The following is a 21461-nucleotide window of genomic DNA, read 5'->3' as shown; positions in this document are numbered from 1 at the left end:
TGAAAGTAAAAACAACACATTTCTAAATAATGGGTCAAAACCATACAAAAAAAAAGAAAACAGAAAACACAGGGAAATTATAAAGTACTTTAAATCAATGAAAATAAAAACATAACACATTAAAAATAAACCATGCTCCTAAAGGTGCTTAGAGGGAAATTTTTAGATATAAATGCCTATTTATTTACTTATTTATTGAGAGAAGTCTTGCTCTGTCAACTAGCTTGGAATGCAGTGGCATGATCTTGGCTCACAGCAGCCTCTGCCTCCCGGGTTCAAGTGACTCTCCTGCCTCAGCCTCCCGAGTAGCTGGGAATGCAAGCATGTGCCACCACACGTGGCTGATTTTTGTATTTTTAGTAGAGAAGGAGTTTTGCCATGTGGACCAGTCTGGTCTCGAACTCCTGATCTCAGGTGATCTGCCAGCCTTGGCCTCCCATAATGCTGGCATTACAGGTGTGAGCCACCGCAGCTGGCAGCCTAGTTTTTTTCCTATTTTAAAGAAAGGAAAAATCTGAAATCAATTACTTCACTTAATGTTTCACCTTAGGTGATACTGAACAAAGGAAGGCAAGTTAACTCAAATCTAGAAGAAAGGAGGAAATAATAAAAATTAGAATGAAAATAAATAAATTATAGAATAGAAAAAATTAGAAAAACATCCATTAGGAAAGTTGTTCTTTTTGAAAAGATCAATAAAATAGATAAACATTGTAGCAAGTTTGGCTGCAAAAAAAGAGAACACTCATGTTACCAAAGTAAAAAACGAAGGACAGATTATTACTACCATTCTGAAAAAATAAAAGAAATATAAAGCAATACTTATGTATATCACATGTACACATAAGTATACAACATGTATACTTATATGATCAGATGTAGACTCATAAGAATAGATGTATACAAGTCAATAAATTTGATAATGTAGATTAAATGAACAAATTGGCAGAAAGATGAAACTACCAAAACTGTCTTAGGAAGAAGTAGAAAACCTGAAAAACTTATAACATGTAAAGAGTTTGATTAATAATAAAAGATGTTAAGTTAGGCCCTGATTGCTTCACAAGTAAAATTCTATTAGATGCTTAAAGAAGAATTAACACAAATCCTTCACAAACCCTTTCAAAAAATAAAAGAGGAGGGAATTTCCAATTCATTCTATGGGGCCAGTTTTAACATGATGGCAAAAGCAGACAAAGACATATAAGAAAAGGAACCTAAAGACCAAAATTTGTATTGAATACAGATTAAAAATTCCTCAACAATATGCTAGCAAATCAAACCCAACAATGTATAAAAAAGATTCTATACTATGACCAAGTGAGATTTCTCTCAGAAACACAAGGTGGGTTTAACATTTGGATATCAATTAACCCAATATGTCACATAAATATTATAAAATACAAAAAACACACAATTATCGCAATAAAGCAAAAAAAATTGACAAATATCAGAGCCCTTCATGAGAAAAAAATCTCAACAATTTAGGAATAGAACAGAACCTCCACAACCAAATAAAGAGCAACTATGAAAAATTCACCACCAACATCATAACTAATGGTGAAAGATTGAATGCCTTCCCGCTATGGTCAGGAACAAAGTAAAAATACAAGCTCTCACCACTTCTATTTAACAACGTACTGATGGTTCTGTCAGGGCAATTAGGCAAGAAATGAAATAAGAGACAATCAAAAAACTATTACAACTAATAAACACATTTAGTAAGGTTGCAGGATATAAGATCAATATACAAAAATCAATTGTACCCCTATATACTACAAGTGAACCATCTGAAAATAAAGCTAAGAAAACAATTTTATTTACAATAGCAATAAAAATACTTACTAATCAAATTAACAAAAATAGTACAAAACCTATGATCTGAAAACTATAAAACACTGTTCAAAGAAATTAAAGAGGATCTAAACCTCACCATAATCAATCGCCTCTCATCAGGTTCCTCCTTTGACTCATGGCGATTACAAGTCAAGATGAGATTTGGGTGGGGACACGGATCCAAACCATATCAACAGATCAGAATATTTAATATAATTAAGATTTTTCCAAAATTGATCTATAGATTAAATAGGCTCACAGTTAAAATCCCAGCTAGCTTCCTTGCAGAAATTAACACATTGATCCTGATGCATATGGAAATGCAGAAATCCAGATTAAAAAAAAAAATCTTGAAAAAGAATAACAAAGTTGGAAGACTCATTGTTCCCAGTGTCAAACTTACTACAAAACTATAGTAATGAAGACAGTGTGGTACTTGCACAAGGTTACACATATGGATTAATAGAATACAATTGAGACCCAGAAATAAACTCAGATATTTAAAGTCAATTGTTTTTTGACAAGAATAGTGTTTGAATAAATGAATTTTGGGACAACTGGATAGCCACAATGAAAAGAGTAAAGTTGGATCCTTTTCTTATTCCATAAACGAAGATCACTCAGAACAGATCATAGAGGCTGTGCACATTGGCTCGTGCCTGTAATCCCAGCACTTTTGGAGACTGAGGCAGGTGGCTCACTTAAGCCTAAGAGCTCCAGACCAGCCTGAGAAATATGATAAAACCACATCTCTACAAAAAATGCAGGGCTGGGCGTGGTTGTGTGCACCTGTGGTCCCAGTTACTTTGGAGGCTGAGGCAGGAGGATCTCCTGAACCCAGGAGGTCGAGGCTGCAGTCAGCCATGACTGTACTACTGCACTCCAGTCTGGGTGATGGAGTGAATCCTTGTCTCAAAGGAAAAAAAAATCACAGATCTAAATGTAAGAGCCAAAAGTACAGAATTTTTAGAAGAAAGTTTTGGAGTAAATATTGCTGACCTTAGGTTGGTCAAAAACTTCCTGGATATTGCACAAAAGCACAAGTGACAAAATAAAAAATACATCATTGAACATCATCAAAACTAAACAATTTTGTGATTCAAAGTATGTAACAAAAATGAAAAGCAAAACCACAGAATGGGGGAAAATATTTGCCAATCATACATCTGATAAGGGCCTATATATTCAGAATATATAAAGATCTTATACAACTCAATAGTAGAAAGACAATAATCAAATTTAAAAATAGGATCTAAGTAGTTATTTCTATAAAGAAGATATGTAAATGGTCAATGAGATCCTCATGAAAAAATGCCATTTAGGAAAATTTAGATCAAAACCATAATGAGATACCACTTTACAACCATTAGGATGACCACTATTTTCTAAAATGAAAAATAAGTGTAGATGAGAATGTAGAAAAATTGGAACCTTTCTACATTTCTGGTGGGAATATAAAATGGTGTAACTGCTGTGGACAACAGTGTGGTGATTCTGCAAATAATGAAAAATAGAATTTGCATTTGATTTAGTAATTCTACTTCTAGGTGTATACATTAAAAAAATGGAAAGCAGGAATTTGAACAGATATTTTTGCCCCAATGTGCACAGCAGCATTATATACAATATGGAAAGGGCGGAAACCACCCAAATGTCCATCAATAGAAAAATGTAGATAAATGTATAACAAAATGAGGTATAGATCTATACAACAGAATATTATTCATCAATAAAAACACAACAGAATTTTGGTGTTTTTTTTTTTTTTTTTTTTGAGACAGAGTCTTGCTCTGTCACCCAGGCTGGAGTGCAGTGGCATGATCTTGGCTCACTGCAACCTGCACCTCCTGGGTTTAAGAGATTCTCCTGCCTCAACCTCCTAAGTAGCTGGGATTACAGGCACGCACCACCACACCCAGCTAATTTTTGCATTTTTAGTACAGATGGGGTTTCAACGTGCTGGCCAGGCTGGTCTTAAACTCCTGACTTCAAGTGATCGGCCCACCTTGGCTTCCCAAAGTGCTGGGATTAAAGACATGAGCCACTGTGCCCAGCTGAAATGAGGTACTGATACATGCTACAGCATGGCTGAATAAAAGGAGCTAGACACAACAAGCCACAAACTATAGGATCTTGTGTGTGTGTGTGTGTGTGTGTGTGTGTGTGTGTGTGTGTGTGTCTGTGTGTGAATAGACCAGAATAGGAAAATCTACAGTGACAGAAAATAGACTAGTGTTTTTTTTCCAGGGCTGTGGGTTCAGAAGGAGGAGTGACTTCTATTGGGTATGGGGTTTCTTTTTGAGGTGAGGAAAATGTTCTAAAATTGATTGTAGTGATGACGACACAACTCTATTTGTATAAGGAAACTCATTGAATTGTACACTGTAAATGGATATATATTTATTTCATGGTATTTGAGATATATCTGAATAAAGATGTTGTAAAGATAGGACAGAGCCTGATCTCTGAGAAAGAACCCAGTTCTCCACCCCCTCCCCACAGTGCTTCAGGTTGATAAGGGGTGACTAGGCCAGGAAAATATGATATTTGTGTGATGTGCAAGCAGAAAAATGAGAGAGATGCTTCCCTTTTCATATGGATTCTCGGTGGGGTGCTCCTGAAACAGTGTCTAGCAACAACGCAAGAGGATCACAGAAGAAGAAACATGATAGTGTCTGCAAGCAGGGAGAAATGTGGAGAGAAACCCACTGAGGTTCCCACATCCTGACATACAAATGCATATACAGGAGGAGAGTTAAAAATTCCAAACAGCAGAGAGACTAAAATGACATTAGGCCAATGAAGGTGCCACAAACACACCAAGCAGAATGGATTATCTTCAGTAACGGTGCTGGGGAAACTGGGTATCCATATGCAGAAGAATGAAACTGGGCCCCTTTCTTTCACCCCATACAAAAATTAACTCGAAATGGATTAAATACTTAAATGGAATACCCAAAACTACAAAACCGCTAGAAGAAAAGAATGGTTCAAGATTTTAAACTAGGCAAATATTTTTATTGCTAAGACTTCAAAAGCACAGGGAACAAAACCAAAAATAAACAAATGGTGCTATATTAAACCAAAACCTGCACAGCCAAGAAAACAATCAACAGACAGAAAAGACACCTGTAGAATGGGAGAAAATATTTGCAAACCATTCATCTGACATGAGACTAATATCCAGAATATACAAGGAACTCGATGGCAAAAAAAAAAAAATCTGATTAAAATAGGAAAAAGATCTGAATAAACATTTTGCAAAAGACATACAAATGGTATATAAGTATGTTTAACATCATTAATTATCAGAGAAATGCAAATCAAAACTACAATGAGTTATCATTTTACTCCAGTCACAATGACTATTATGAAAAAGACAAAAAATAAAACAAAACAATAGATGCTGACAAGGATGTAGAGAACAGGAAACTCATACGCTGTTGGTAGAAACGTGAATTAGTATAGCTGCTATGGAAAACTGTATGGGAATTCATAAAAAAAAACTAAAAGTAGAACTATCATATGATCCAGCAATTCTACCACTGTGTATCTATAAAAAAAAATCAGTGTATCAAAAAAGTATCTGCACTTCCATGTTTATTGTAGGACTATACACAATAGCTAAGTTATGGAAGCAACCTAAATGTACACCAAAAGATAAATACATAAAGAAAATGTGATACATATGAACAATGAAATACTATGCAGTCATTAAAAAAGATGAAATCCTGTTATTAGCAGCAACATGAATGAGACTGGAGGACATTAGGTTCACCACATGTTCACCCATACATGGGAGCTAAAAACAATTGAGCTCATGGAAGTAGAGACTCGACTTGTGATTATTAAAGGATGAGAAGGGAAGAGGGAAGGGAAGATGGGGAGAGATTGGTTAAAGAAGGCAATGTTACAGCTGGACAGGAGCAATAATTTCTAGTGTCCTTCACAATTAACTACAATTTATTGTGTATTTTCAAAAGACTAACAGGGAGGAATCTGAATGTTCACAATACGAAAATGACAAAAGTTTGAGGTGATGGATGGACATGCTAATTACCCTGATTTGATCATTATACATTGTATATCTATATCAAAATATCACTCTGTATTTCAAAAATATATGCAAGTATTACATGTGAACTAAAAGTAACAGAAAAAAAATTTAAAAAGGAATGAAAAGACAAGGATTACTGAAAAGAGTTTTTGCAGACTTCAAGACTAGGAGAATGGATTTCAGTAACAAGTGATAGAGCCTGACCCAAAGCTGGGAGGAGCAGATTCATTGGTTGTTGACTCAGAGGTGACAGAAGGTGACAACTACAGACCAAAGTTAATGAGGAACCTCAGGAGGAATCAGTGAAGCCTTGCGGTTCACTGCAAGAACACTCATGATGCTAAGCCAGCTTACTCTCGCATTTAAATAGCTTTCTGAGAAGAAGGAGAGAATAAGAACCTTAGGGATGAAAATAGTCCTGATAGAAAATTCATATTTTGAATGGACTAAGTTTAAATTCTGAAACACTGGGGTTTTACACAAAGAGTCTGAATGTACCTGGACGAAGCTAAGTTTTTTTTTTTCGCTCTGCCACCCAGGCTGGAGTGCAGTGGTATGATCTTGGCTCAATGCAACCTCCGCCTCCCGTGCTCAAGCAATTCTCTGCCTCAGACTCCCAAGTAGCTGGGATTACAAGTGCACACTGTCACACCCAGCTAATGTTTGTATTTTTAGTAGAGACGGGGTTTTACCATCTTGGCCAGGCTGGTCTTGAATTCCTGACCTTGTGATCCATCCCCCTTGGCCTCCCAAAGTGCTGGGTTTACAGGCATGAGTTGCCGTGCCCGCCCGAGACTAAATTTTAAACCAGAAGGGACTAAGTGATTATGAATGCTTGAGATTAATTTTTCCATTTCTGCCATTAAATGGAAAAGGGTGTTGGTAAACTGCTGATTTCAGTTAGAGAAAACAGAGAAAATTACATTCCCTCGGCACCATGTCAGGATGAGTAAACTTTAAACTTCTTACTATCCATTAAGGAAACAGAGTACTCAAGGTATGGTCATGAAGTAGCATCCTCATGGCCAACCAAGTGGTCAGATATAGGCTGAATTTTCAGTCTGAAGTTGTGAAAAACTGTGAAATCATGAAAAAGCAATGGGCTGAAAGTCAGCATGCCTGGGATTGAGTTTGGTGATGCCACTAACTGGCTATGTGACTTTGGAATAAAGTGACTGGATCTCTTAAAACACATTTGCCTGCCTTTAAAGGAATTGAATTAGATAACTAGTTAGGTTTCTTCCAGCTCTAAAACACTGATTCTCACCTCTCATGTGGCCAGTGAGGAAATGTCTGCCACTTCCTGGCCAAGTTCAAATGGACATTGCCTTTTAAGAGATGGAACCCTCTTCTCTTTCCTCAGGCAGCTCCCTAGAGGCTGGGCTAAGGACGGCCAGAAATAAAGTGCAATTACCTGTGACGTGCTGCCGGCTTCTGCTTTTGCAGCCACAGTTTGTAATTAGCTCAGGAATAAACACATCATCGTGACAGACCGAACAGTAAAACAAGGCTCTGGACAATGAAAGAAAACCAAGAATGACTTATGTGAGTCTTAACACAAAGGAGGTATGGTGCTGACTCAGTGGGCCTCCCACTAAGCTGTAGTTGCTTTAGTGCTTTTCCCCCATAAAGTAATAAAAAAATTACCTTTTGACTTCCTTTGGAGTTTCAGCAATAAAGAACCCTAGTGTGTTCTTATGTATCCTAACTTGTGCAGGTGGATTTAGTATCAGACCACTGGAAACGAAAAATAAACACACAGTAATGTTTCCCTCTGATTTCAGTGGCAATAGTTGGTGCCTCTTTCTGTTATGATCAATGGATTCTCTAAGTTGCTAAGTTAATCGTATTCAACCTCCTCTTACTGCTAAACACAGTGCAGAGTGTGAATTTGACATCTGTGATTCTTTGTTCGATTGGGGCTGACTATGCAGAGGGGAGCCAGGGAACAACTTGATCAGTGAGCTGAACACACAGTGGACCTGCGGGGAAGCCTCTCCCGGATTCTGTCACGCATCTGAGATGGTCCGACCACTCAGGTGCATGATATCTTTTTGATTTAACCTATCAAATGACAAATATGTTGAGACCACACAGTTTCCAGGCTTAGCATCATACTAGTAGTGCTCATCTTTAGGCCACTTGCCATTTAAAATTAATGTTTAACTAACCAGCTGGATTCAAAAGTTTCTTGTATTCAAGTATGCATCTTTTGAGGTTATGCATTTCTTTTGACTTCAGTTTTGTTTATTTTGATTGCCAGATTTCTGAGAGCAGGAACCATGTGAACTATTTCTATTATTATCTTACTTGAACCTTTTGATTTTCTATTTTCTTGTGGTTTATGTGTTTGAAAATATTGTATTATAATTTTCTGTCCATGATACTCTTTGATGCAGTATTCTGCTATGCTTTTCAAATTACCCACATTTCTCCCTGTTCATCAGGATCTCCTACCTTTATTTCCTTCATTTCAGATGTCTATGGTGAGGTCTTACAACCCTATAATTCCTCTCACTTTTTGCAGAATGGAAGTTCTTCTTTCCTCTAAAAATCATCCCTCCTCTTGTATTCACATTGGAATGAGGTGAAGTTTTAATTCTGGCAAAGCTTATTCTGTTGTTGGGATACTCACACCTTTCACAAAAGTAAATGAGCTTGCACAGCCAAAGTTTTTCAGTCTCATGCCAAGAACAGACCCAGGCTGTATAGCTGTGTTCAGGTAGATTACTACCTAAGACAACGGATGGCCTTTTCTGAGTATTTACTGACTTATATTAATGAGTGAAATAATTGGTCTTAACTTTGGAAGGAAAAGAAAATACAACTGTGGCCCCTTAAATATTATTGGCTGATGCTCAGTAAGTAGCAGATGCATGCTTAGTTGTGTCTTACACAGCCTTGGTTTTTTTTTTTTTTTTTTTTTTGAGACGGAGTTTCACTCTTGTTGCCCAGGCTGGAGTACAATGGCACGATCTCGACTCACTGCAACCTCTGCCTTCCGGGTTCATGTGATTCTCCTGCCTCAACCTCCTGAGTAGCTGGAATTACGGTGCATGCCACCGCACGCGGCTGATTTTTCGTATTTTTAGTAGAGACAGAGTTTCACTATGTTGGACAGGCTGATCTCAAACCCCTAATCTCAGGTGATCCACCTGCCTCGGCCTCCCAAAGTGTTGAGATTACAGGTGTGAGCAACTGCGCCCGGCCGCTCCTATTTTTCTTTTTTTTTTTTAAGGAGAGAGGTTTCTCTGAACTCTTTTTAAATATCTAGCTACGAAGATGCTGTCACAATAAAACATATATTTGACTGTATTTGAGAAAAGAGGTGAGCCTCTCTTAAACACTTCCCTAATGTGTTTTTAGTTGATTCCCTCTTTATGATTTGGCCAGTTGCTCTATCAGAGAATGTTTGTTTCTGAAACAAAATCATTACAGTATGTGACTGGGGTCAGATCCAGCTTCATCTGTTAGCAGGTGACATATAATTCCCTAAGAAAAATTCTTATAATTCTCGAAGCCTTTTGCAAGTCTTACAATCTCTTCAAACTTGCCAATTAGAAGAGGAATTAAAAGGTGAGAAAAGATAGGTTTTCTCCTCAGAATTTCAATATATTTGTTTAAAGTCCAACTATTTAAACGTTCTGTGTTCCTTCTACCAATAATGGCAACAGTGAATTTACTACAGGATGGTTATAGAAGTACAGCCCTGGAGCCAGAGGACCTGAGTTCAGATCCTGGCTCTGCCACTTGGGTGTTGTGTGAGGTTGGGAAAATCATTTAGCTTTCTGGGGTTCAGCTTCCTCCTCTGTAAAATGAGACTAATAATGATAGTACCCATCTCACAGCACTGTTGTGAGGATTATTCAAGAGTTAACATATGTAACAGGTCTATAGCAGTGTTGGTCACAAAGTATCAATCATGTAAGGGAATGTTCTTATCAATACATTTGCCAAATAAGAACTAAATCCCTTTGATTCACCAGACTTCCAAGTGAGAAGGTAAAGTTAAATCTCTGTTTCCGTAAATCCCCTTTTCATTGGGGTATATGTGTGTTAGGTAGCAAACAGGACCTCTTAAATCTACGTGAGATTAGTTGCTAAATAAATATTCACGTTTCTGGTCTGTAATGTCCTAACCATCATCTTAATGAAGTTTACAGAAATCTAGAATGTTAAGAGGTGAAAAGGATCTTAAGGGCATGTGGTTGTAGTTTCCAGATTCCAGTGAATAAACCAAATATATCATGGAGACTTGAGAAAGAATTCTCAGGCTCACCCTTGGTTTTGCAGTCAAAAGTAGGGTTTTGGAATCTATAAGTCTTTAAAACTTATGCAAACAGGCCAAGCACAGTAGCTCACACCTGTAATCCCAGCACTTTGGGAGGCTGAGGTGGGTGAATCACCTGAGGTCAGGAGTTTGAGACCAGCCTGACCAACATGGTGAAACCCCGTCTCTACTAAAAATACAAAAATTAACCAGGCGTGGTGCACATGCCTGTAATCTCAGCTACTCAGGAGGCTGAGGCAGGAGAATCGCTTGAACCTGGGAGGTGGGGGTTGCCGTGAGCTGAAATTGTGCCATTGCACTCCAGCCTGGGCGACAAGAGTGAAACTCCATCTCAAAAACAAAAACAAAAACACTTATGCAAGTAATTCTGACATATAAGCCAGGTGGTTGAAAGCCAAAGTTGTTACTGAAACTTGATAAAATTTTGGGCCAGTCTGAAACCCAAACTACCTGGCTTATGATTCCGAGTCTACCCATTTTACTATGACCTGTTTCTAGTAGGAGGCCCATTTATGCAGATGTTTACATTCAGAGGTTTTGATTGTGATATTTTCTTGAGCACAGCAGGATTTTAAAACAGAACTTAGGCAGACAGACAATACTACTTGTTATTCTCTTATTAATGATTTGCTTTTTACAATATCCCACTGATGTCTTCTACCCAGAGACCTTCTACAACCTCTCAACTCAGACAGGTCTTTGCTTCTTTCCAAACTTTTCACATATAATAATTCTTTTATAGTCCATCTGATATAATTGAAAATTATTTCATTTTGAATGTTTTCCTATAATTTTACAATTTCTGGTAATGTCAATTTTAGAACAGCAAGGTCTGTTAGAGTTTCATTAACTCTATTTCCTCATTCTACAAATGATGAATCCTTCTCCACAGCCACAGGGCCAGCAAATCAGTCAGGATCAGAATCTAGTCTGTTAATTCTTATTTAGCACAAGTTAATTTTTCACTAAAAAGTACACATGAGCCAACACACAGTCTTTCTTGCCCTCATCCCATTTAAGCCCCACCCTTTTTCTTTTTTCTTTTTTTTACAGATCTTTTTCTCTATATTATAGTATGTATTTGTCTTTCTTTTCTCCCTTTTCTCCCATTTGTTTATGTATATTTCATTTGCTCTGAATTTTATTTCGCATTACGTGATAACTTCTCTTACTTTCATATTTATTCACTTATGGGTTTTTGGGAAATGCTGATGTCTGGTGATGTAACATCTCCTTTATCTACTCTATCAACAAAAGCCTTTGTGCAGTCAGCTGGTCAGATTCCTATTTTGGCATATTTTGTGCTTTACTTTTTTAAAAATTATTTTTTGGAGATAGAGTCTTGCTCTGTCACCTAGGCTGAAGTGCAGTGGCATGATATCGGCTCACTGCAACCTCTGCCTCCAAGGTTCAAGCAATTCTCATGCCTCAGCCTTCCAAGTAGCCAGGATTACTGGCCCAGGTGCACCACCATGCCTTGCTAATTTTTATATTTTTAGCAGAGACTGGGTTTCACCATGTTGGCCAGGATGCTCTCGAACTCCTGGCCTTAAGTGATCCACCCACCTCGGACTCTCAAAATGCTGGCATTACAGTCATGAGCTACCATGCCCAGCATTGTCCTTGACTTTTCATGGCCAGTGCTTGTGGGAACATTTTTATTACAAATAATTCAATTTTGTGGTATTATTTCATGGTCAAGATCTAGCAATATTAAAAGAAACAGTTCTGAGAAGGTGACCATTTCTTCTCCTCTCTGCTCCTGAGAGAGGACTGGGGTAGGGTCTGAGGAACAAAAGGTAAGTGTTTATCCAAGAGGGTCACCACCCTAACCCGTGCCATCAGAGACAGCACAGCAGAGGAGCCAGGGAGCCCCAGAGGCTGCCTCTCAGCCAATCCGCCAAAGGGAAAAAGCTTAGTTATAGCTGCATCTTTGGAAAAAGTCTTAATCACAAAGATTCTCCAGAAAAAAAAAAAAAAAAAAGAAAGAAACAAAACTGAAGAGATGAGCAGACTTATTGGTACCAGAAACCATCTGTAAAGAGGGACTTGTATTCAATGGCTATCAACAGGAGGTGCATCTTCAGAAAGCAGAGCCTGGGAAAGAAGACAAGGAGTCATAAGGAGAGCAAGGGGTCAGTGAACAAAAAAATAACTAACACTCTGTGCTCTCAGCCTAGGAGGAAACCAACATCTTAGAGGAAAGAACTCCCAATATGGAATGATCCCTTGTAAGTGAAACTACCTAAAGTAACCAACAGCCACTGCACCAACTGGGACAGAGATGAAATTGCCCCACCCCAACTGTGAACTGCTTAGTTGCGGGAACCCTGGGCTGTCCCTTCTTAGATCTTCAGTTTGTAATGGAGCCTGGCCTATAGTGGACCCTCAGTGAACGTTGTTGAAAGAATGTTGTTGTCTGAAGAATGAGGGAAGAATTTCACTTCACTTACCGGGCAACTTCAGGAAAGCTCATTCCAGTAAAGTCATCAGAGAGTCGTTGGGTCAGAATATTGTTTTTCATGCTATTCAAGAAGTGTTTCTGCCAGGTCTGTTTAGGTGTAACCTGGAATACATAATCATGCCACATGAAGCAAAATGACAAGGAATGTGGAACGTTAGAATTCACATTGCATATTCTGCTAAGCGCAAATGAGTCTTTATTGCATGGAAGTCATTAAAAGGAGATTTATCACAGTGCCTAACTAGAGAATGTTAAAGGAATAACTAAAAAGCTAACTCCATCTTAACTATTTTCACCAGAGTTCAGGATGAGGCAGACACATCATTATTTATTTTCTTTCCAGATGGCGTTCAAGTTTCCTTGCTGGCAGTGAGAATTCTCCATCGCCAAGTCCTGATTTCAGCTTTTGAGTTAGTAAAAATCAGATGGGAAAGTTAATGTGGAATCTAAATTATCTCTCTCTGGATATGACTATTCAAGATTGTTTTAAAATATTTTAGTTTTCTACTAACCATATACCTCAATGAAGAAAATACTCATGGCTTCTGTCTAGTATCAGAACCCTTCATAAATTCAAATGAACTTGAAGGGCCATCCTGATACATGGAAGAGAGAATGGAGAAATCAAGGCAAACAGTAGGTTTCCAGAAAAATGGGAGATGTAAAAGGAGAAAGATATCTCAAAACCGCTAAACGCACCTAACCCAACAGAAAGGCTGTTAGGAACTTGTGGCTGACGTTTGTGTAAGACCCTCTCCTCATCCTTCTCCACCTACTGCCAAGAGAATCACCACCACACTGTTCTGATATAGCAAGACAGTCTTCTTAAAGCCCAGAATCTCAGATGAAAAATCTTGAATTTCTCAACATTTAGGAGCACTATTGCTGTGGAGAGTTATGGCTGGTTCAGAAATTCTCTTCAGATGGTCATCATGCAGTTTGGGAAAAAAAGCAAAACAAAACCAAACACATAGACAAACAATTCTGCCCTACTAAAAAGGACAGACTATTTCAGGCAATCCAGTGCCTGCTTCCACCACCAAGATTCAGCTGAATGAATCTTTTGCCCTTTCCTACTTTTACAGTCCTCTCATGAGGAGGGCTCTGATCATTAGGTGGTTCATACCACTAATTTCCAATAACTAAAGAAATTGGCTTAGTGCTTCTAATCTAAATGTTTTGATGTTTGAAAGAAGGTAAAAAACGATAGCATGGGGATGGAGAAGACTTCCTGAGATAGATTTAAAAAGATCAGAAAGGAAAACAGGAGGATTTTGGATAGAAGAATCTGGGTACTCAAGTAAGCCAGTTGGATCAGATCTAATGCAAATTTAAGTTTAAGGCCATGCTCTGAACCGAGGACCAACCGGAAATGTTCTTCGAGCTTCAATTTCTCACAATATGATCAATATAATTAAAACACATGGCATTGATTCAAGGCCTTTAGTCTGAGTTCTCAGAAGTTTTATAAATATTAACTCAATACTTGGAAAAACCCAGTTATGAGATTAATAACTTTAATTTTATAGGTAGAGAAACTGACAGTCAGAGAAAGTAAGGGCCTACTCTGAGAGAAATTGGTCATAAAACTCTGGAGTCCCAGCCATTAAACCAAAGTCGATAGTTTGTTTTAGAACCTAAAGCACCAAAGAATAATGCAGCTTTCACACATCTTGCCTGATGCTGTTCAGTAAGGATTCCTGAAAGTAGGTTTCAGATTTCACTCAAAAAATCATTAAGTAGACCACAAATATCTCTCAATTCCTGTAAGCCAAAATCCATCTTGTATAAATAATGACAGGTGATCATCCTCAGTGGGGAGGTTACAACTCTAGATCTTATTTTTATTTTATTTATTTATTTTTTTGAGACAGAGTCTCACTCTGTTGCCCAGGCTGGAGTGGAGTGGCATGATCTCAGCTCACTGCAACCTCCACCTCCTGGGTTCAAGCAACTCCCCTGCCTCAGCCTCCCCAGTTGCTGGGTCTACAGGCTCATGCCACCATGCCTGGCTAACTTTTTTTTTTTTTTTTTAATATTTTTAGGAGATACGGGGTTTCAGTATGTTGACAAGGTCGGTCTCAAACTCCTGAGCTCAAGTGATCCGCCAGCCTCAGCCTCACAAAGTGTTGGGATTACAGGCATGAACCACCATACCTGGCCACAACTCTTTAAATAAAAAAAATACAATAGTATGTTTTTATATCTCTATCTTCTATAGTTTCATGAAGGAGGATAAGTCTTCATATAGAGTTCACATTCCATTTATTTCCATTTACTTTCTCCAGCCATGGAGACTGAAAGTGCAATAATCACAAGAAATATTGAAGTTCTCTGCTACTTTCTAAATATACAACACAAAGACAATGTCCTTATAAACCATTTTCTAGGCTGCATACAGTGAACACTACATGAAAGTAAAAGCTTGTGTGTTGTAGCTGCATGAAGGTTCATTCCCTCCACCCTGACTGCTATTTATTTACATCTGTATATTATATCTCTTTACATTCACAGAAGGAATTACAGAAGCTTTCCATTTGTTGCAGTTAGCATATAGCTGGCCAGAGCACCTCTTACTTCTTTTGCTTTTCCTTAAATAGCACCAGGGAAGAAACAGAAAAAGATGCAAACATTTGTACTGAACACAGGAAAAAGAGAACAGAGGAAAGAGCAAGCAAAGAGAGGTCAGGAGGGAAGTCAAGTGTATGAAAGGCAAGCATGGACTCAGAATTAAACAGACAGTAAGGTCATTCTCTGCAAGAGCTTTAGAAAAGGAAGACCAGGTCCAGCCAAGGGCTAGCACGCCTTGGCTGGAGCATTTCATGGAAATGATATTTGGAAGACCACCTTTTGTGCTACAAAAATTTATCCCAAGAGTCACTTTTAGCCCCTTACTTTGTCTCAGACAAAAATATCAAAAATCTTGATGTGAGACATTGTGTGGAAATAACACCAGAGACATAGAGCACTATGGTAACAACACTGTGCACCAGACAGTCCTAGCTCCGTGGCTCACTAACCTACTGTATGATCAAGTTAGTTAGCTTCACCAACTCACTGCTGGGTTACTAACTTAACATATTATTGAGGGGAAACACAAGACAGTAGGCACTTATTATGTGGTTACTGTTATTATTCCTGCATGGAATTCTTCCTAAAACAACCTGGAAAAATTAGATTTGAATTACTATTTGATCATTATTTCTATTTGATGAATATAATTATTATTATACCAATTATTTTGGATTTAATTTATATTGAAATATATGAATCTTTCATTAATAATATAACCTTTATTTATATTTTCACTTTCAATAACTCAATGCTTCTACCTTGATGAATGTACTTTGATTTAAAACATACTGGACTGTAGGTAGGAAGCAGAGTTATAATTTTTCTGTTTTGTAGATAAATATTCTTAGGCAGGAATAAAATAAATGATTTCTTCAAGGTCAGTGTGGTACCTGGGACTTTTAAATCCAGATCTTCTAATCCTTTCCCAGCTCAAGCAGAAGTCAAATCTCATTTCTTGGGGCCTTGATGCTTTTCTCAAATTTTTTTTTCTATTTCTGATCTTAATATGTAGGACATGGGGACAGAGCCAAGAATTGACATTAATTTACAAGGTTACCTTTCTGTTTTGCTCCACAAATAGAGATGTTAGGAAGGTACACAAGCCTGGCACCAAACAGCCTTGGGCGATAAATCCAAGCTTTAATTCAGCAAAGCAAATGATGTTGTCTCCGGCATCCCAGTCCCAGCTGGGAATCTTTGGCAGATAAACCTGTTCCATAGTACAAAGCAGGTCAAGTATTAGGAATAAACACACCTCAAGAAAGCTCTTGTGGATGGATGTCTTTCTTTTTAAAATTTTCTTGCAATCATATATTCTTTATTTTTGCACATAAAAGTGGTGCCCAGGTCAATGAAAATGATAAGAACAAATTCAGCATTTGAAGGTGGTTAGTGGTCAATGGCTCTCATTCTTTGAAACAAAAACAGAGTTGCAAAATTAGGTCAAATGGCTTAAACCTCTAATTCTGCCCCCAATTTACACTGTTGAGTGATTATCCATCTTAATGAAACTCCAAATTTTACCTGTGATTAGCAAAAACTTTTTATTTACACATCCATTAGAAAATAAAAAAGTTAGTCTAGCTATACAGATAAAAGGAGGAGACTGAATACGCTGGAATGTTAGTATACCTTGTTATGGGATTGCAGTATCTGTATGATGATTCTGGTGGTAGAGTCATAGTTCTTGATAGAGAGCACCCTATATAAACCCCAAACACTCTCATTAGTCATGTGTCATAGCCAAAGGGCTTTGTAATATAATTTAATTCAGAGTTAAACTGATATGTAGGTAAGCATAGAAAAACTTGGCATACAATAAAGTTCACTGTTATGTTGTTTACGAAAAATGTTTTTAGTAGCCTACACAGAAAAGCGTCATTGTTTTCATGACTTTCCCAACCAAATCTATGGAATGATTATCTCTTGGTATTAGAAGACTGTGTTCTTCTGAGACCAATTCTTGAGAAGGAAATCAACAGTTTCATGTTTTAGCCTTCAAACCCAAACCTAATTATTACAGGTAAAAATAGAAATTTGATAGTTGTCTATAGCTTGAAATAGCTCATAGACTGTCTAATTCAACTTCCTCATTTTACAAATTAAGAAACTAAGATCTACCTCATATTTACTGTATTATGCATGGTACAAATTTTCAGCTGTTTCTTGCTATATATAATGTCACCTTCAGCTATGTGTATTTATTTTACTCTGGAGATTGGAAGTTCATTTGGATTAGCCAAAATGCCATTGCCATCATAATCACAGTTAGAACTTTGTTATCACAAGTTACATTCTTGCTCAGAGTTCACAGTTTAATGTGATAGCATCTTGAAAATACTCACCAATGGTCAGGCCAGGCGTGGTGACTCAGCCTGTAATCCGAGCACTTTGGGAGGTTGAGGTGGGTGGATCACCTGAGCTCAGGAGTTCGAGACCAGCCTGACCAACATGGTAAAACCCCATCTCTACTAAAAATACAGAATTAGCCTGGTGTGATGGCACATGCCTGTAATCCCAGCTACTTGGGAGGCTGAGGCAGGAGAACTGCTTGCACCTGGGAGGCGGAAGTTGCAGTGAGCCGAGATCACACCACTGCCCTCCAGCATGGGCAACTGGGCAACAAAGAGCGAGACTCTGTCTCAAAAAAAAAAAAAAAAAAAAAAAAAAAAAAAAAAAAAAAAGACAGAAAAGAAAAAAAAAAAAAAAGAAGGAAAATACTTACTGATGGTCAAAAAGTACATCATATCGGACCATACATAATCTTTCACCATAGCTACTAGAGAAAAATCCCAATAAATAAAGTGTACTAACAGGGATAAAATTGCATCTTTATTTTTGAGGAGAGGATATTAGTTATAATGGTGCTATCTGAACAATAATCAGTTATTTGTATGCTTGCTTCTTAAATTCAGATGGCTACTATACATATGAAACTTCAGGGAATTATATGGAGAAGCACATTCACACTCAGGATGCTCTATTTTCATTTTCTTTTGCAACTGTCTGCACAGTCTTGGGGAGGGGGCAAAAAGTAGGCAGAACCTTGGAATACGATGAATCTAGTGATATGATAGATGGCATTTTCTCCTGTTTATGCTTATGTACCAGGCATTACTTTAAGAGAGATAGAAAAAAATAATCATTACAGCATACAAAATACAATACCAGATTCTTACCTCATAATGTTGGAAATATCTTCAGCATGGGAATCACTGCACAAAGGGTTGGCTATAATCAGGCATGCCTCTGCAGATTCCACCTACCCTTCAAGATTGGACAGGAGCCATGGTGTTAATTATGTGGGAAATGCTCTGGTCTTCCCCTTTTGGGTTTTCTTAGAATTTTGTAATAAAATTGCTAACAAAAAAGAGGACACACTTGGGAATGAGTTGTAATGAGGAGGTCTTTACATCAGGATTGCTGTCCTGCAAATGCCGCAAAAGGCAAGGGTTGCAGTTGATGGTCCAGGACACAGGGTCTCTGACATAGGTAAAAGATTGCTTTCAAGTGGGTAAAATACAAAGTTATATTTTTCCTACCATCCATCATCATTGTTTGATGCCTAGTGATAAGCCGTAAGTCCTTTATAAGCAACTGCCTGTGTATTTATTTGTCTTTCAGGACAGTAAAGAACAGAGGAACTGGGAGTCCACTTGGCTCAAAGTAAACAGTTATTCAATAATGGTGGCGTGTGAATTTCAATGTTCTAGAAAATTACTGAAGTGGCTCTTACAGTACTAAATTGCAGGAAAGAGAAAGATTTTTCTGGGTCTGTCAATTCTTCATGTTTACTCTATAGATCTTGGCTTTAAACAGAAACTTTTCTGTTTGTTGATTCTCCAAGACTAAGAACATGACAGGAAGCTGCCTTTGATCTTAAGCCAAACCTGTCTAGAGGGTTGGCTGTTGCTCATTACTTTTAGTCACAACTTTAATGAGATTTCTACTATTTTTCTTTATGTTTTTCCTATTGGAAAGGATATTCATGCATTTAGGAGGAGAAGTTGATTAAAGTTGACAGACTCAGAGATCTGCCTTCTGGTAAGAATTCTATTTGTGTGGTAAGATCAAACACACCTTGCTATCCATACCTTTTACAGACCTCTTAGGCTGATAACATAAAACTGATTTAGAGAGAGAATTTTGTGAAATAAATAATTTAAATATAAGTGTTGGCAAACAGTGAGGTCTGCTTGACATTTGTGAAATCAGATTTGGAGGTCAATTACTACACTTCCTTTACAATTGTTTCTAAAGCTGAGGAAGTTATATTTTCCTCCAGTTAAAGAAGCTGAAATAATATCTTTTCCAAAAGCAATATATCTTGTAATTTTAATTGTTGCAACTTAGGAAAACTACAAGGAACTAAAACAACTAGATCTTACCGCAACTCGCCTCAGATCCTCCCACTTCATTGCAGATCCAGAAATGAATGTTGTGTAGGCCAAGTAGCATTTAAATATGGTTTCAAGTTCCAAAGAAGGAGGGCTCCTCAACAAAAAAGAACGTGGCAGCAATGAGGTAAAAAAGATGACTGATTCTGCGTTTAGAGGTTTTTATAACTTATTTGGTGCATTTAGTAGAATCCCTCATAGTGATATGAAAAAATACAAATCAAGTTAATGCTATTTTTTTAAAAAATGTAATTACTAAGGATGGAGAGGTTCACTATTTAGTTTAAAAAATTGAATTACTGAAACAGGCATAACATTTTAAACAACTATACATTTAATAAAATGGCTTTTAAATATAGGAAGCAAATATGAAAAAAACTAGAAAGAGAAATTGATGAATCTGCCACTGTCATGAGAGATTTTGACATATCTTTTTAAACTATTGATAGAGCAAGCAGAAAACAATCATCATGGATTTTGAACACACATGTTTAATATTTATAAATTCTGCAAATAACATTTAGAGGAACTAATTTTTATAAAGAACACACAAATATTTATCAAAATGATACTTTACTTGACAGAAAATGAAAGCCTCAACACATTACAAAAACATAGTTATTATATATAATGATCTTTGATCACAATACAATGAACTTAGAAGTTAACCAAAACACAAATAAAAATAGTTTTTAGATTTAGGAATTAAAAAAAAATAGACTGCTAAAAATTTTATGGGCTTAGAACAAATTGCAACAATTCTTTATCATTATTCTTAGAAATATGTTGAAAATATTAAATATATATGCTTTGGGATACAACAACAGCAATGCTTTAGGAATAATTTAGTTTTGGAGACATATTAGAATAGGATCAAGGAAATAAGAATAAAAGAAATGATAAAAACAAGAATAAGAAACAATGAAAAAGGAACAAAAAGATAAAATAGAGAAGATAAACCACATCAAAAGTCAGTTCTTTGAAAAATAACCTAGCATAATAGGCAAAAGTTTTGTAAAGTTAATGGAGAAAAAATAAAAGACAAAAATGATGCAAATATTGAATAAAGAAGATATAATACATATAGTCAAAGTAGATCTAAAAAATAACAAAAGTAGACAGCAAATAACTAAATGTCAACAGCTCTGAAAACTTAGACAAAATGAACAAATTACTTGAAAGTATATCTTACCAGAACTAACCCTAGAAGAAATAAAAAGCCTAAATAACTCTATAGCTGTTAAAGAAATTGAAACTGTGGCTTAAAATCTCTCAAAACACAACAAACACATGCACACACACACACACACACACACACAAACCTACACACCCAAACATACACACACTCCCATCAAATAAAATGTAGAAAACCACTAGTTCTACATGGTTTCCACATTTAACTTCTACCATACTTTAAAGCAACACATAATCTTATTTTTATACAAAGCCTTTTAAAGTAAAAATAGGAAATAGTTCCTAACCAATACTAAAAAAGACATAATGATTATGTTATGAAAAATATCAGGGAGATCACCACATTAACAAATTAAAAAACAACAATTATATAATCACCTCAGATGCAGAAACAAATTGCCAGAAATATTTCTTCAGAGTTAAGAAATACAATTCGTGGTATATTAGAAATAGAAGATAATATTTTTAACACAACAAATATCTTTAAAATAAAAAAGATATCTTTAATGAAAAAATATTAAAGGTGCTTTTAAAAAAGAGAAGTAGAGATATCCTCACTGCTCTTTTTCACCATTGTATTTGATGTCTCAGCAATAATTATATTATTTCAGACAAATAGTTTATTTCCTTCTTTCCAATTCTTATGTG

The 21461-nt window shown here is 36.8% G+C and overlaps 1 protein-coding gene across 1 annotated transcript in view; it reads right to left on the bottom strand.

The window, feature by feature from the left end:
• The window catches only part of KCNU1 (potassium calcium-activated channel subfamily U member 1), a 161903-nt gene that overhangs the window by 89534 nt on the left and 50908 nt on the right, over positions 1–21461 (bottom strand). The window contains exons 11-18 of the mRNA XM_073018637.1: positions 19611–19716; positions 18402–18484; positions 16855–16924; positions 16280–16432; positions 12638–12750; positions 12210–12281; positions 7541–7630; positions 7308–7405 (exon numbers count right to left, since the gene is read on the bottom strand). Coding sequence (XP_072874738.1) covers positions 7308–7405; positions 7541–7630; positions 12210–12281; positions 12638–12750; positions 16280–16432; positions 16855–16924; positions 18402–18484; positions 19611–19716 — 785 coding nt within the window. The remainder of the gene's footprint in view (positions 1–7307; positions 7406–7540; positions 7631–12209; positions 12282–12637; positions 12751–16279; positions 16433–16854; positions 16925–18401; positions 18485–19610; positions 19717–21461) is intronic.

The sequence above is a fragment of the Chlorocebus sabaeus genome, chromosome 8, assembly GCF_047675955.1.
Source record: "Chlorocebus sabaeus isolate Y175 chromosome 8, mChlSab1.0.hap1, whole genome shotgun sequence".
Lineage (NCBI taxonomy): Eukaryota > Metazoa > Chordata > Mammalia > Primates > Cercopithecidae > Chlorocebus > Chlorocebus sabaeus.
Note: the sequence above shows the minus strand (reverse complement) of the source record. Positions and strands in the feature narration are given on the sequence as shown.